This window comes from Glandiceps talaboti, chromosome 8, assembly GCF_964340395.1.
Source record: "Glandiceps talaboti chromosome 8, keGlaTala1.1, whole genome shotgun sequence".
NCBI classification, from domain to species: domain Eukaryota; kingdom Metazoa; phylum Hemichordata; class Enteropneusta; family Spengelidae; genus Glandiceps; species Glandiceps talaboti.
Window position 1 is genome coordinate 11203164 of NC_135556.1, and position 18875 is coordinate 11222038.

Sequence of the window (18875 nt, forward strand, 5' to 3'; positions counted from 1 at the left end):
AATCTCAGGATCGCTTGTAACCTTGACAATCTCATACGTCAGTCGTCCATTACTGCCCTCATCCTCGTCTTCAGCATCACAGGTCCTCACAAACACCGGCGTATTGGCGTTGTTTTCATCTATAGAACCTGTCATGAATTCCTCTGTGAATTCAGGTATGTTATCATTGACATCTATCAGATTGATGGTGACTGTGGTTGATGATGATTGAGAGGGTATGCCTTTATCTTTGGCCATAACAGTCAGAGAGTACTGTGAACGTCTTTCACGATCTATGACGTTAACGATGGAAATTACTCCAGAATCCTCATCAATGTCAAAGTCGTTGTCATAGTTACCATTGATTATTGAAAATTCAACAGTACCATTCAAGCCTTCGTCAGGGTCTGTAGCTGATACTTGAAGGAATTCCTTCCCAGGTGGTGTGTTTTCCATGATGTTATCCGTGTAGGAGCTGGGATCGAACTCCGGTGCGTTGTCATTGATATCCAGTATGTTGACCAGGACTTCCATGGTAGAAGTCAGGGACGGATCACCACCGTCCTCAGCATAGACAGTTAAGATGTACTGTGCCACAGTTTCCCGATCTAGATTTCCTGATACAACAATATCTCCACCATTCATGAAAAACACATTACCCGGTACGGGATCCATAGAATACTCTACAAGTCCGTTGACTCCCTCATCGGGATCTTCAGCCTCTACGGTAATCACAACCACTCCACTCTCCGCATCTTCCGAGACTTCCGTCACGTTGTCGTTGATAAATTCAGGGGCGTTGTCATTGACATCACCAATCTTAATATTTATTTGTACTTCATCCTGCATTTGTAGGCTTTCATCTAGAGGCTGGTCCGTAGCTGTTATCTTTAGTGAGTAGAACGATTTCTCTTCTCTATCTAACTCTTTAGCTGTGATTATCGTACCATTCTCAAGGATATCGAAGTCTCCGTTATCGTCACCAGACACTATCTCATAAAGAATAGCACCATTGGGTCCTGTAACGACACAGAAATATCAGTATTAGTTTCACAACTTTTGACAATTTTACGATGATAAATATATCTATTGATTATACGGGTACATTATAAAACATAACTGAACAATATATCTGTAATTTAATCATGCAAATTAAAAAAAAACATAAATTTTTATCAAGGAATTTAAAGATCCAGTTACATTAAATTACAGAAAAAAACCAAAATAAAGATGTGTTTGGTGAGAAAAATAAACATTCCTACATCTTTAGAGAAAATTTCACATTTTCTTTTCCCTAAAGCATATTTTCCTACACCACATTCGGTGGCCATATTGGATTTTAAAAAGTCTTACACACGACATCAGGTTGACCTCTACTCAAAAAAATTTGTACCATGACCCCGGATTTTTTCCTCATTTTTTTAAAATCCTAATTGTTCTTTGTAACTGAGAAAGGCTTGAGTTTTTTTGAACAAACTAACAGCAAATATTTAAAAATCTTTATTTCTGCGATGTATTCTATCACAAAAGCTAGACACCGTAATGCTACAGAAAGTGGTTTTGATTGAAACCATAAGTTTGAATTGATTCAAGTGGGGGCCACAACATGTATTACTCATCAACGGCAAGACACCGCAATGTTGTAGATTAACTATCCCTAGTTGATGCCATCTGTGGTTGTGGGTTAGATATGTCCTCTTTGTCTTGTTTCATCAATCTATCATATGTGTGATGGTGATGATGACATTTACATATGGCACACATTCATCCACATATGTCTAATCTCGGCTTTACTCAGATTAACATTCTAGACTAATACTCCATGACTGTTGGTATGGTTTATGTACAAACTATCTACCGTCTCAATTTGGCCAGAAATAATTTATAGGGGAGGGTTTGACCATGTAAAACTCATCATAAAAATCGCTGTCTGTCAGTCACAGAATAAGGGTTGTTCAATATTGTTATGTAGGTTCCCTGCTTAGTCATACAAAGCTATTAACTGAGCCGCTATCAGGCTAAACTGGGCTGTTCTTGAGTTTTATTTCTATGGGGGGTCAAGGGTCAAGATTACAGACTCCATTGTAAGTAGATTGCTGTCAGCCCTTAGTCTAAACGTTCCACTAACAAGCCAACTCACGATTTAACGTATTTGATACTGTTGCAGATTCCACGGCACAAAAAAATTCTGTCAACGTCAGATTGGGAATAAACTTTAGGTGTGAAAATCACTTGTCTGGCGCATTTATATAGAAAAGTTTATCCTTTATAAAATAATGGTCCTTAGTTCAATCTACATAGCTTCACTGATAAGATAGTAGTGGTCTGCACACAGTAGAATTCAAACTTTCGGTTTAAACCCCGTTTTGCCAAACTTGTAGTTTTTTTGTGTACAAACAAATACCCTCCTTGTAAAAAGACAATTAACTCTCACTTATCGCAAACTTTGTGATTCAAATCTAACGCTTACCTGAATCAGCATCAGTTGCAGTTACCGTGATAGCAATTGTTCCTATGGCAACATCTTCATACACAGTGATTTCATCGTATTCGCTTGGATCAAATATGGGTGGATTGTCATTGATGTCCAAAGTATTGAAGTAACATTTCACGTTACTTGACATTGGTGGGCTGCCATGATCAGTAGCCTCTACTGTTATCAAGTAATATTGGACCTAATGGGGGAAAACAAGAACACACAGGTAAAGGTATCATATATTTTACTGTTTGTACTTCACAATGAATAGTACAAGATTAGAGAAACTACATAGGCATAATTCTCATCTCAATAAATCAACAAAAGAATGATTTCATTTTTACTGTGCACAAAGTGACAGGGAGATCTTCCTTGTATGAAATTGTAATCCCCCCCCCCCCCCACAATTACTCCTTGCAGGATTACACATTAATCTGTTTTATCGCTAAAATAGGCACGTTCAACGTCACAAAAGATTCTTTTAAACAATCATCATTTTTTTTTAATCTGTGAACACGCCAACGTGTTTGGACTGTACATCGACAGCTGTCCCTATATTGCATAATTGATAATAAAACAAATTATACATCAATCAAAGAATCAGATTGATCTGACGGGTTTACCCAACACTTTGTAATTAATTTGAATTGGTAATTATCAATTTCTTTTGTTATAAGGGATGTTAACATGCTTGAAAATTTAAATTAAAAAATAATATGTATTTCACACTCATAGATGGACAATAATATCATAATTTGTATAATGTATCTGTAAAATACATGAGATAGAGATTGGCAGTGAGTTTGAAAGTTTTTTTTTTTTTAATCTACGCAATTTCCAAACATCTGGTATATGAATTTTTCATATGATGCAATTTGTTCAAATCTTTCTAATCTATCCATTCACAGAAAAGTTCTGAATGTTCTAAATATACACATACACAGACACACAGACATACATAGACACACATACACACACACACACACACACACACACACACACACACACACACACACACACACACTAATACCACTAATATCTTTTTGTGGTGATGATTTGATGATATTCATTATACAACCATCTCTTATTTTCACATATACACCCACATGTACACTCAAACCAAGTTAAACTGATCAGTTGTCAGGGGCAACGTGGTATTAATATTCACTATCATAGTACAAACCTTTTCAAAATCCAATGGTTGAACTAGAGTAAATACACCAGTGTCTGCATCCAACTCAAATCTGTTCTGTCCCCAGTCTTCAAGTATTGAGTAGGTGACCTCACCATTGGTGCCTTCATCCGGGTCTGTGGCCATCACCTCGGCAACGGATACACCAACATCTTCATCTTCAAAGACAGTGAAAGAATATACCTCCTTACTGAATTCAGGTGGACTGTCATTTGAATCTAGCAGCTTGACGCCTAGACTCATCACGGAGTACTGTGACCCGTCGGATGCGCTCACGTCGAGATTATAGCTTGCTATGGTTTCGCGATCTAGTCTGCTTCGTGTGCGTACTTCCCCAGATTCTTCGTTGATGTAAAATTTACCGTCGTCTCCGCTGACTATACTGTAGGACACAAGTGCATTACTACCTTCGTCGGGGTCTTGGGCTGAAACCGTGGCAACTAGACTGTTGATAGAAATATCTTCAGGAACTTCCACATTGCGCGTACTTTCTTCGAACTGTGGTGCATTGTCATTTCTGTCTAAGAGAGTGATTTGGACCTGCAAAACACAAAATACAAAAGACACACATAAGAATTTGTTTTGGTTGCATTCGTGAATATTTAATTTTGGAACACAGTTGTATATGTTTAGAGATGATCATAGCTAGTGTTTTTGTGATAGACATGTATGATTTGTGTACATCTCCATACAACTTTAAATTCAATCTCTGAACTTTTCACTAAAACCCACAAACCCATCACACACACACACACACACACACACACACACACACACACACACACACACACACACACACAGCCCTAAACAATACATACACTAGACCAAGTCAGACACATAGGAAGTCTCTTTTCATATCTGTAGCCCCCTCTGGAGTCACATCCAAGACATGTTTTGAACCAGTGCTTTTTAATGAAATTCAGGTGGCCAGCATTTCAGTTAATTGCAACAATTAGAAAGCTGATCTGTATCAGCTGATTCTATCTTTTCTACTGATTAGTTTTGACTTGTTAACTACATTCTACCACCCTGACATCTACCAGGGTATATATAATACACACCCATATCAGTTGACAAGAGAAACGCAGAATCATGAGCAGAACTTTTGACAACAACAGACTTGTGATTCTAAATTCAGATCTTACAACATGTACATGTAGGACTGATCTGTGTGAATACCACTCATAATTACAGCCCATTAGGAAGTCTTTAAGAGACAATACATCATTAATTTTTATTATCTACTCCAACTAATTCACAGTCTCTCAAAAATGAAATAAAAACAAAAGACTTTTGACAATTTTCATTCACTCATATGTAAATGAAGCATTTTCCTTATGCATGAATAAAATTAGATTTTTACATCTAAGTGATAAGTTGTTCTACTTAGAGTAGCTCTTGGTGGGTGTAGGAAATGGAACACTCTTTCATCAGAAAGTAATCAAGGAAGGAATTTTGACGGGTAAATAAGGCATCCTTTTATTTGTAGGGAGTTTGTGCTCCATTTTCATGCCAATTCCCATGAATAGAATTAACCACAGAGTACATATTACCTGTCCTGAATGCCTAACACAGTTCATTTAACAATTCACGCTCTGCATAAGTATTTGTTTGATGTGGGCAGATTTGACCATGACCTACACAAGTTAAAGCAGGGGCTACCATGTACCAAATCTATGTAATCAGTACTTTTTCTTATAAAATTTCTACAAGCAGTCAATAAAAGTATTGACTGTGAAAACAGTGATCGCCAGAAAACCTTGAAGTTTAATGTTGATTTACAACTGCTCCTGTTTTCTTTTTTCAGAACTATACACACCAAAGTTTACATTCCCTTCATTGTGTGGAAACGGAAACCCCTATTGGACAACATTAGATAAATGTTCCTCTGTGTTTCTTTTCCGAACCACTAGTCAGATTTAATAGTTACTTCACAAAATTGGACAGAGATGAAGGCTGAATTTGGTGTTTTTACAGAACACTCGTAATGTCATTATTGGCCACTTGCCATTGCACAAAATTTAGAAATATTCTTGTGTTTTCTTTTCTGAATGGTCAAAAAAGTTTACATTCAATTCGTGAAGTATTAAAGAGATGGAAACAACAATTTGAAGGATTTTTGGCATACAAGTATTCCTCACATTCCATCGACCGAAAATGGAGAAATATTCCTCAGTGTCTTCCGTAAGACTTTACATCCGCTTCATACAATTGAATGCAGATGAAAATGAATTTGGACAAATTTACAGCACAATCAGTGAAACACTCCCAAGTGTCTCCTTTTTTGAACGACCAGTCAAAAGTTTACATTTGCTTCATAAAATTATGTGGAGGTGAAAACTGCATTTTGAAGATTTTAGCATACCAGAATTTGTCATTTCCCATTGAACAAAAATAGCACAATATTCCCACGCATGATGCATACCATTGCGATGAAATGAGTGATGTAATATTGACTTAAAACTGGCATCACAAAAGGCATGAATATGACACGCTCTCCTTTGAAGTGTGCCAATCCCATACAAATCCTCTTCCCCTCAGAAGTAGATATCCCGCCCTGCAGAATTCCAAGATGAGATAATCAGATAATGCGCAGCTATTTTCACCAAGTGCTATCTTAGAAGATTACAAGATCCTTATCAGGTGCTCAGAATAGAGGGGAAAGCCTTATCTTTCAACCCGGCTTTGTTTTAGGAAAACCTTGGATATGTGCCACAACATGGGTTCTTACAACTACTTGAATACCCAATGTGTGTTTTTCTAAATTACTTCAACCAAAATGCTTGTTATCCAGGGCATAATCCTTAAAGCTGCCACCCTTCTTAATGCCGGGGTCTTACAAAAGTTTTAAAGATGGAATGTTATCAAGATGAGTAAGTTGGTATAAAGATGTCTTTAAAACAAGGATGTGCTTAATGTTCCATCTTTAAAGCTTATAGTCATAACAAGATGTCTTTTGTGAAATGTAGAGAAGGATGAGTGAATGTAAAACTGCTATCATCCGATGTAATCCTTCTATTTACAAGCCTTCTAAAAAATGTCACACAAGACAAAAAAAAATCTCCTTTTACTGGTAATCTGCACTCTGCAACCAGATCCATCTAGTCATCTCCCTTATAGACACAATTGATACAACACATCCTTTGGTGATGTAACAATCTATATCTGTTGATATCTTTTTTCATTTGTCGCTGTTCAAATAAATATATACATTTTTTTTCCATGTGGATGTTCACGATATACAAACAGAACATTAGAAATATCAAAAAGGCTTTTACATGTCACTATTACTTAAGGGACCATTTGTACTGTATAATCACTTCCGACAGAGCCAAATAATTATCTGTTACATACATGTAAATTATAAAAATAACCATTTAAGGCAAAATACAAAACCTAGTTCTGATAACCCCAATTTCAAAATAGGGTGGGTACGTAGGATTAAATCTAAAAAAAAAAAAACATTTGTTTTTATAACTGTTTTTTTAGGTCTGGTTCAGGTTTATGTTTTATGTTGTTCATCTAGCGCCCTTCCATATGGTCTTTGTGTTATGGATCACAAGAGGAGATGACATTTTCAAATCTCAATATTTCTCAAGTGACTTTGCTATTTTTTTCTTCAATTTTTTGATAATTTTTTTTGAATAACTAGAAAAGTTTAGGGTGAGAAGTAAAAAAATAGGTTGGGTCGGGTTACTGGAACCGAACGTTTTTTTGCACCTTACATGTAAGATTACACATTTTTCTGTACAGGATAATAACACCACAACTGACAAAATCATCAGGTTATTTAGATTTACCATCTTTATGATTTGGGTTTTTATATATATATATTTATATCTATTACTACTATTTTGTTTCATATCTTTCCTTCTCCAGTACTGATGCAGAAATTTGATTTGAAGTGAATTTTTGAAAGGTATTGAAGACAACTAACAGATTGGTTTTAAGATAGTTATCACTATTCTATCAAAGTTATAAAATATTGGTTTACAGAATTAAAAAAAATTGTACTTAATCTCTTTATTCAAGTATAGACATTCTTGATTTTATCTGAAGTTACTTAAAATTTTCAAAATAATTTGCAAATATGTACACAAATTCCATAGATTAGCTGATAACACTAGAAAAGAAATTTGTGTTGACCAGGAACTTTAGACTTTTACAAGACACAAAATAATTTTTCAACGGATTGTAACTTTTAATTCAATTTTTTTGTGTCAGTAGACACATTCAGCCACACTTCTAAAATTCTTGGTGTAATTTACTAAACAAATCCCCTTAAAACTGAGCTGAGAGCCTAAGGGGTGAATCTTTTGCCCTTCTTGAGTTGAATCCCCTCAGCATATCTAAAACTTTAGTGAAACCACAATAATGTTTCAAACCCCCATCGTTGTTACAGGTAAACCCACAGGCAATACTGGGACGAATACACTCAGCAAATGTAAAATTTTTGATTTTCACCGCAATACATGCATACTATGTTTCACACTCCCACCTCTGTTACAGCTAAAAGCAAACTTGAGCCGAATACCCTCAGCAAATCTAAAAGAAACATTTGATGAAATTGCAATAACTTCTTTCAAACTAGTCAAGAAAGAGAGAACTGAAAGATTCGATGGAGGATACTAGTTTCAAATGTCCACCCCCAGTGCATGTAAACCTAAAGGCAAAATTTACGTAGGAGAACCCCTCGAAGCCAAATTTATAGAAGCTAGCCTTATAATCTTTACTGAACACCCAAGTAAAACTAACTTTCCCAATTTGAAGGCAAAGCCCAGAGGTATGCCATGACAATCTTTTCGTTCCCATCTTGTTGCCTAATTAGGTTTGTGTTCACTGCGTATTGTTAAAGTTCGTCAAATTTTCACACTGTACGCTCTCGGTGGAGGGTAAATGCTTGGAATAATTGTCAAGCCTAATGATGGCTGGTGTATCCCCTTGACAAACTCTCTGTCAATCCAGTTGCCTGAAAGGACAGTACACAGACACTCAAGTACTTGTAGTAGACAGTAAAAGAAGCCTACAAAAAAAATCATCAATAAGTGTTCTTGTTATTCATAACGCTAATATCCTTCATGAAAGGAGGATCATTACGAATCATTTTTGTCATGGTTTGTTGCCTAAAAAAAGTACATGGTTATATACAATGGCATTACACCACTACATTTACAAGTGTATTGATCTATCAACCAGGTTCTGATAGCACTTCTCTATATGCTTGCACTGGCTAGACGCTTGCAGCAATTTTTCAAAATGGCTTCCACACTACACTGTTTACATTTTTGCGTAATGGGAGGAAATACAGTGCATTTTTTTTGCAGCGCTGCATAGATCTGTAAAGTTCAAATGGCAAGTTTTGAAATGTTACACTTGGGGATTTAGAAAGGATGAGTAAACGTGCTGGGTGTAACATGGCTGTTGAAGTGGCGGCAGTCTTATTCTGACCGTTTTTGTCTACCGATTTCTTTTCAAAAAACAGACAAAGAGAGAACAAGATGGCAGACAATAGCAAAGCCAGGTATTGGAAGTGAAGCCATAGATATGGAAAATAGAATGGCGACTATTGATCACCAGACCCTCCTTCAAAACAATGGCCAGTAATCTGCATTAATTCCACATTGATGAGCAAAGATTGAGGGCAGGAAACTGAAACGATATCCCACTAACAATGACCTGAATATAAGAATGAATCATGGGAATTATGATAAACCCACTCCCCAAAACACTGCACCAACCAAACTTGTTAACATTTTCAGAATTTAGTAACGCAGTGTGTTGTACAGATGCTTACAAGTGGTTTAATTTGATTGCTATACTCCCTCTGTAATTGAGACTATAGCAAAGTTGAACAATTAGTGAGACTGTTTTACCAGCAGGGGGTAGCAGTCTAGAAAGAAGTACACTAGACTTCTAGACTGCTAACAAGTCAATGGGTCAAAAAAAATATATAACACTTTTATGATGTATTTCAAGTATGACACGACAGCAAAGTTTCAATAAATAAAATATGAAAATTGCTGTCCAGAAAGATGAACAATACCAGCAAGTATGCTAGAAATAATGTCAATGGGAAACAGCCAGTATATTTTTTTGAAGTATCATTTACAAATTAATATGCTGATAAAAATCACATCTGTGATGAAAAAAAAAATTGTTTTGTTGAGATCTGTCATCACATAAAATCTACCCGAGTTGAAGTCAAAAACAAAAATACTGCACACTGCCATTGTGGTTCCCTAGCAAAAAGACTGTGAGATACCTCAAGAAATAGAATCTATTAGTATTCAGGGGATTTGATTTCACCTCACCTTATTGGGGAAGATACAGTGACCCCCCCCCCCCCCCAACACAAAAAAGGTAATATCCTTGGATTTCAGACAAAAAGGTGTTAATTCTAAACAACAAAATACTGTACCACATGTACATATATATACAGATATACCACAACACAGATAGTGCTGTTTTTCCATGATTGCTTTTGCTTGTTTTTGCATCTGTCTGAATGATATAACATAGAACTACATGGTACATGTACGGTACTTGCATAAGTTTATCAGTCACGATGAATTTTCCACAATTGTTGCATACCTGACCAAAAATATTCATCAGTTTGCTAGGTCACATGAAAAACAAAGGTTATGACACACATACATGTAAGCAGCTCAAATTAGTAGTAGAAAGTATTGAGCTTGCATTTCTGTTTCAAACTAAGAGAAAAGTGGTAATATATTCACAAAAAAGCCCTGATGTACTTTTATAAGAAAACTACAAAATATCTTAGAATATGACTTGCATAAAAAAAAAACATACAACTATGAGTGTGACCTGTGTTGAGTTATCCACATGGTTGTAGTCGTAGCGGGTCAGACATTGTCATGTCAGCGAGCTTGGACTATTTGTATAGTTTGCGCCCAAGGTAACCCAATGCTAACAGTGTAAGTAAACAGGTGATAATCTGTATAACACACAGTACGCCAACACAACAAAGAGTGACGTTGTAACCATTTTTGCATTGCAACATTCTAGTTAAATATTTCCATACCTAGAAACTGTGGCAGTATTAATCAGGGGATCGAATTTAGTCAGAGTCCTGGGCACATTAGTATAGTCCCTATACGGTATTATTACAACTTACACCTCCACTACACACCACTTTGGCATCCAGAATAAGGGCACATCAACTACTAAAAATTGTACCTAGACTACCAAATTAGCAGTAGTCCAGGACACAGACTACTAAACATTGTATTTAGACTACCAAATTAGTCCAGGACATACAGACTGCTAAACATTATATCTGGACTGACCAAGTTTACAAGGTGGTAGTCTCCAATGGAAATCAATAGAAAACTGTAGTTGAAACAGTGCGACACTCGGATAAAACTGACTATCTTGGTATAACAAACATAAAAGTTAAATTCAAACCCAGTGTGTACTCATTCAGACTGTCCTATCCATACCCCTAGACCTATCAGTACTCGCCTCAAATTCAGGTGATTGGGGATTTTGAATATTGTGTTGGGGAAAATAACAAATTGAAAACCCCTATCTGCATGGATTCCAGGCTATATCAGTACCTAGTAATCCTAGTACAATGTATAAACTTCAAATGTGATCAACCGATGAACTATAACGGCAAAACGATGACTTTAATTGAACATATACAGATAAGAATTACACCAACTATCAAATTATCCTGCAATGAAGTCAGGGGATACCTGATAAAATCAAGTGACCTTCACCCTCCATAATATTATCTGGGATTTAAAACGACACACTTTTCACACAATTAAGGTATCAACTTATACAAACTCTCAACTGACAAGTTTGTTACTTTTAATAACAAACTTTAAAGTTAGAGAGATTTGTTTTAATGATTCCAATTTAACATCTTATATCAAGAGTTGCTATCTGTTTGTGTTTTCAAATATTTGGATAGACCCCGTGTCCTTGGTAGTTCATTAGTGGGTACACTACTGTACGTCTGCTCAGGGTTCCTTTGAATGAAATATTTTGGATATGAACCAATCTAAACATTGAGTTTCTAACACTGATATTAAATTGTGTACCATGACATATATTGTTTCGTATCCGCTGCAAGCCTCTCACTACAAGCCTGTCTACTGGTGGAATCTGTGACTCCGCTAACCTTGTGCATTATTATCATGTACAGAGAGTAAACGCCAGTGCTTGAAGTTGAATCACAGATTCAGCCAGTAGACAGGTTACATACAGTCTCATACAAATGTAGGTACTTTGCATAACAGCTTAATACAGACATCTGTTTACCAGTTTTACATACAAATTCATGATGTTCAGCATATATTTTCTTTCCTCCACAAGATTGACTAGTCTTTTATAGACTATCACTAACATTGACCTTTGACCTAATATGGAGTAGTCTGAAAGGTGATGATAATGACTATGTACATTGGTTTCAGTACTACTGTCATTAGTTGTGGAAGACCAAATAACTACATGTAGCAAAGTTAGTACATATTCAGTGTGTCAGTATTATAGGTAAAATTAACACGAGATCCTAGACATTAATAAACCAAAGTTTTCTTCCACAATTCTGGTTTGGAAATCTGTGTAATTTACACCAGACCACCCACCCTCCACCCCCCTCTGTTATTAAGGTTCTCAAACATCAGCAAAATTCACTGATGTATAATTGTCATTCTGATCAGTTTTAGTTTAATATCTGTACAAGTATTTAATACCTGAACATATTGTAGGGTATAAGGCAACATTAATGACTGCATGACCGACACTCTGCTAAAAAGCTGCCTACATTTCCACAAACTACTACAAAAATCTCAAAACCAACATATATTAATACCTAGACTATCAAGACATTTCCATGTTCAGTCATGAATGTCTGGGTTTAATATGCAAATATCTGAGAGCCGAACCGTTTCAATTTGCAAGTGAACATCTCATATCATTATGCTAATACCATCCGTGTGGCCAGCTTTCTCCATAATGAAAAGAAAGTCACATCTACCAGTCGTGTAGTTATATCTCCATCATGCCAACAACAACGGAGTCTAAATTGACCCACTGCCATTTACAAATAGTGAAGTCACAAGCTTCAATGATTTAGGTAGTTCGTCAGTGTTTAGACATGCAAATTACCGCAGTCCTACCATTCATACCCCAACACATTTCGTCCATCATTAACTGGTATAGTAATTTAGGTATCAATAGTTTTTTTACACCCTTCATCAACTTTCTGCTTTCCTTTGACTTTCAAACTTGTGTGTCATGCACCATTAGTTTTTAAACCGTAAAATACATTGTACATTCATGCTTGAACTGCAACAAAATATATTGTATGACCATCTATTGTGTTTGCAGTAAACAACATCTCATCTCTTATTTATTAGTGCCAGTCTGTGTTTTAGCCGAAAACACTGTCTGTCCTCTCACAGACAAACTGACTAATTTCTATAAGTTGCTGGCATTGATATACTGTGCCTGGTTCTATGGAAGAGATAGTATGGTGACAGTGTTTTTGCCAAAGTTTGGAGGTCTGGTTACAGAGAAAAGTAATTTGTTTAAAGTTGTACAATGTACCATAATTCTGGCTTGGAAATTCGGTAAAATACCATGCAAATGCAGGTACATTTTACCTCCCCATGACCCTTAAAGGCCAAGGTTTCCTGCCCTGGTTCTCACATTAGTGTTCTCTTATCAGTTAGACCATAAAGATATATTACACAGGACTATTCACTTGTTCTGGACCCATTATTCTATAGCTATGCCAGACAACCGGATTTTCACACCTAGATTTCAATCCGAATCTGAACTGCTCTTTCACACAAAAACACAGGATTATCACTCAACTACACAAATACAAAGTTGCTGACAAATTGTAAATTTAGATGACCACCTTGATCTCTTTCCCCTGATCTCTTCCTGAGAGTATGAATACATCATTTCATCAATGCCCTATAATATGATGTCCCTGAAGAGACGTGATTTTTCTACTTCACTTTATGAGAGAGCTCCAGGCATTATTGGTGACCTTTCACACATCATCAACACATTGGAGAATCATTCACAAAAATGCACTGATTCATTTCATTTTAATCAAGTGCTAGTACAATAACGAGTGTATAAAACAGCAAGTACAAATAACACAGTTGTAGCATGTATAAGGTTGTGTACCACAGTAGTAGAGAGATTGAGGTTTGTGTTTGGGTACAGATTTGGTGGTCACAGCTGAGCTGAACAACAGAGGGTTGGCAGAGACAGTAAAGGGATATATTGCTTTGATCATTGACCCATAGCATCATTTACTACGAGTTGTAACCCTCGGCAAACTGACACATTACAACATAATAATGTCATTTTTTTTGGGTAGTTACGTCAACATATTCAATAGTAGCACGTCTTGAGATATACCTGGCATTTGTGTCAGGAAACTAAGTGATTTTTTTTCATCAAAAATGGAATTTTTGAAGTAGTTTGGTAAGACAGCTGTACAAACTGAAACACCACGGTAGCATGATTTTATGAGTACATATACTGCTACACAAAAAAAATACATTCCTCAGGTCGACGATCTCACTTTTTATTCAAATTTTTGTCAAACTCATTCTTTGTTGGATAAATGGTGGCTGATTATTAGGCTATTCTTGTACAAGGACAATGCACATTCTGATTTCATCTTTCAATGTTATTTTTTCATTATGTTGTTTTCTACTCTTCTGTTGGAGACAACACTGACCTTTTCACTGTCTTTTCTTGCTCGGACACAAATGTCGCACCCCACCCAACATCCCCTCTGTTCAATTATTTCAAAATAAGAGGCACGCTCTATTATTCTATCAGCAAATAGCTCTTTCTTCATCTGCCAAAAAGACTTTTAATTCTGTCACAGATTTTGTTTACATCGAAATTTTATCACCTTAGATCTTTCGGGAACGAGTTTTAAAGTAATCTATCAAAATCTCTGAAATAATAGGAACTATTCATTTCACAAACAGTAACAAGTACTCGTAGTAGGTAATTTATGACACAGATTCTCCTTTCTGTTCAAATTTGTAAGAATGAAATGTATTCTATGACCAGAGTAGTGTGGGACATTGTTTTTGCGAAGGGCAGTAAGTAGGTAAAATCTAGTGGTGTTCCCATGTCATTTTACCTGGGTTCCCAAACAAAATTACCATAAACCCATAAACCCCAAACCATAGCAAAAACACTGTGGGATCATATCCATTTCACAATGCTTAAGTCTTTCCGTCTTTTTATCCTATACAGAAGACGTTACCGTCCAGATACTACCAGAGAGAATGTTAAAGGGGTTATGTTTCCATCTAGGGTTCTCGTATTAGTGCTATCTAATCAGTACAGATACAAGTATTACATGCATGTAGCATCATAATTTTATTCAGGACAAATTTTTTCTACGGTTCAGCTATACAACTACATGTCCATTTTTTTGTATGTTTCACCCCTAAATTTTATTCCTAATCTAAAGTTAACTAGTCATTTTAAAGGCCTGAGATTCAATCCCAGGTTCTCACATTAGTTTTATCTTGTCAGTGGAAACATAAGGATTACATAGGATCACTCGTTTGTTTGGGACGAACTTTTATTTTCACTCTGCCATACAACTGCCATACACAGTCGGTCTTTAAATGCAGTGTTCTTCTGTCAGAGCTGTTGAAAAAGTTGATCCACCCATTTTTATGGCTCTACTGATTCGATAACATTGAATGCGAGAAACTGAGATTGAATTTAAAACTACACAGCACTTGTATATCAACAACAATTTTGAAGTATACATATGTATATTTACAAATGTATGTATATACACATTGGAAACTTTGAATGAAATATTTTCACGACAAGCATGTAATCCACGCATGGCACTTCATTCCTTCTCATTTCATTCCTCCAAGGATCCGACCACACTTTCCTGTAATATCCAAATTTTCCAGACCCACTCTCAATAATGCATGCACCATCTTGTTTAGCCTAGATTCTCTGTTTCTTATTGATGTGGGTTATTATTACCCACAATTCATGGCCAAACTCAATGACAAGCATAGCATCTAGGCTACATCTTGCTTGCATGATGGTATGTTAGTTGTTACATTATCAATTAAATTAGATTCAGTCATGATAAATCCACCTGTACTTGAAACACCCCTTGACATTTTATTTCAATAACTCATTAGGCACACAACAATTGAGTAGGTAGGTATTCTACTGGTAGGTAGGCCAAAATGGACAAACCAGGCAAGAAATATGTTTGATATTTTGATTCCAAACTCTGTCATTCCTTTCTTTGTCAATATGATTGATCTTTATCGGAGGAGTTTGTGCATAATCTCAGTCGCCAGGTGTAAGCTGTACTTCCGACTAAAACACCTGCCACAAACACCTTATCATGAAATCACCATTGCATTGCAATGATTCTTGTTACCATCAAGATTCACATTATCAACATACAGTTTAATATATTATGATTACAGTATCTGTGTCCCTGAGTTTATCAAAAATCAAACTGAGGTAACATCTACCATGAGTTCAAGAGTTCAAGTTCCACAACAGTTTGGAGCTCCACCCTGCTTCTTATAGTACAGCTAATTTGATTATTACTGGACAAAAAATAAATCCACACTTAGAGATACTGTGTTTATTTATGACAACAAGGACAACAAGGTGTGTCATAGTTACAGAATATTACAGATATCTTTTGTTCTAATTTGATTCTAATCAGGTCTTCGGACACTTACATTTATCAAGTACAAATAAAATAATGCCTCGTCATGTCAACCAACAGAGATGTCCTGTTTTCGCAATGCATTCTGGGTAAACATGGCTTTTGATCGCACAAGTCCAAATTGTCATATTATACAAGGGTCATGATTGAAATACTAGGTCAACTCATGATGATGACCCTCAACAACACTGAAAGTAGGAACACTTTTTTTGGTTAACCCGTCAAGTTCCAAAATTCTGAGACAAAACACATTCACAAAATATTGGCCTTTCCCTTTTGTATTTTTGTGAAATACATATTTTGTCAATATAGAAACAAACCTTCGCTCAATAGTACATTTTTTTATTCTTCAAATTTGGACATTTTCATCGTGAAAATCAAAGTTCACTGAAGCTAATCAGACATTAGACCAAGATGATATCTTCATATTTTCCTACCTACATTGTATAACTTATAAGATGTCTAAACAATACAACATATACACAACAAACCCAACAGAACACCAGGCAGCCTGTCAATCAAAGCTAAATCATTTTTTAAACAAAAAATTTTTGCATTGTTTTCTTGTTCTGGAATAATATTTTTGTAAATTGTAGCATCTAGTTCTGTATGCCAACTGTTGATAATTCAAATAATCATTTAACCGTCATCAGCTGTTATAATATACAGTTTAAAATCTTCTTTCTACCAGGGAGGTATTGTTTGTACACAAAAAAAAACCCAAACAATTTGGGAACAGGATTGTAATATGTTGTAACCGATTCAGCGAATGTAATCTGATATAATCTATCAAGGTGCTTTTTTTTCTTTTAAGAATAATCAATGCTATACTGATATCTGTCTGTGTGTTTGTTTCCTGTCACAGTCTGCTGAAACATGTGGGAGTCTCTGGTCTAATCGCTATTTTCAAAACAAATTAATGACAACTAAAAACCTAATATTCACTGCTTGATGTGAAGTTTTTAATAAGGAAAGAGGGGTGCCATCTCAACATCTGCTAAAGTAAAGAAATGTTGAAAAAAAAATTTTTTCTCCATGTCTGTCTGTCTGTCTGTGTCTGTCTGCCTGTCTGTCTGTCTGTCTGTCTGTCTGTCTGTCTCTGTCTCTCTCTCACCATCCAAATAGAAAACAATAAAAATAAATCTTTATAAATACAAAAAAAACACCTTGAAATCTCTCCCCTTTTTCTTTTAAAGTATAGGACAAATATGAGCCATAGCCAACTGCCGGTATTACTACCTACCATACACCTTTCAACGATGTGTTAAGAAAAATCAAATACGATGTGCACTAATGACTAGGTATGATGGCTTAGAGGTCAGAGGTGACTCCTGAAATCTGATTTAGAATTCTAACACGTAGTCCAATGACAATGTACGAAGTGTTAAAAATGACACCTCAGATGAACTCTGACCTTGCTACATAGCACCTACCAAACACTTATTTTATATAAAATCAATTGATTTGGAAAATAGTTGAATGCAGTGCTTAAGTACATACAAACATGAATGCGACGTGGTGTCTGGTTTATTCTCACCCCTTTACTGATGTACACAATATAGTCTATCTGCATGTCACATGTACTTTGGTGACAACTATAGGACTGACGTAAAATTTAATGTTTTCTTTTGCTGTTTATACAGGGAACCCCAGGCTACTACTTGTGTTGGATATTGATGGTATATGTTTCTTCACTAATTTCATTCCAAACATGTAGTTAACATTTACAATTCGCATTTCTTTTCAACTGAAAATATTTCTCTACAAAAAATATACATTTATAGTGCATCTCGTCCATTTTCATGCAATCTATTGCAAAACCCCCCCAAAAATTTGTACATATATATATATATCTAACAACTGCATACCAATAACAATTTCATGTACATGTAAGTCCAACATATACAGCAGCCACATTTCACTCAGCAGGAAAGTTGCTTTTAAATACACATCTCTCTTAAATGTGTACTTTACTATTACTACCAATGACTAAACTCGAAATTCCATTTAAATCAGAACTCTCCAAGAACAAAGTACACAGAATGGACTGTACTTCATACCATAAACATCACATATCTATTACAACAGATTTATCAGTGAACATTCATCATTTCCAAATCACCGTCTTATTTTCTAAAAATAACAATCTTTGACTCTTTCCACCTGAGTACTGTTTACTTCTAAGCTATAACACATAAAGTAACAAAACGTGCGCGGTCTCTGTACTGATGGAATCCATCTACTTATGAAAAAAAAAGAGCAGATCGTCGAGCCCAACGACCAACTCAATCCTAGACACACAAACACTTGTTAATAAACAAACAGAGGACTGCCCTGTCTTTTCTATGGTTCTATTATTCTGCCTTGTCACCTGGCATGAGCCAGGCTCCTTTATATCAGATTACAAGACCCACTAAAACAATAAATCAGTCCCAAACTCTGACAATTATACAATGTAAATGACTGCCCAGGTAGGTTATGTTAAT

The 18875-nt window shown here is 35.8% G+C and overlaps 1 protein-coding gene across 1 annotated transcript in view; it reads right to left on the reverse strand.

Annotated features, from left to right (window-relative positions):
• Positions 1-4: 4 nt before the first annotated feature.
• The window catches only part of LOC144439184 (protocadherin Fat 4-like), a 43329-nt gene continuing 24458 nt past the window's right edge, over positions 5-18875 (reverse strand). The window contains exons 2-5 of the mRNA XM_078128455.1: positions 3639-4187; positions 2450-2654; positions 54-998; positions 5-21 (exon numbers count right to left, since the gene is read on the reverse strand). Coding sequence (XP_077984581.1) covers positions 5-21; positions 54-998; positions 2450-2654; positions 3639-4187 — 1716 coding nt within the window. The remainder of the gene's footprint in view (positions 22-53; positions 999-2449; positions 2655-3638; positions 4188-18875) is intronic.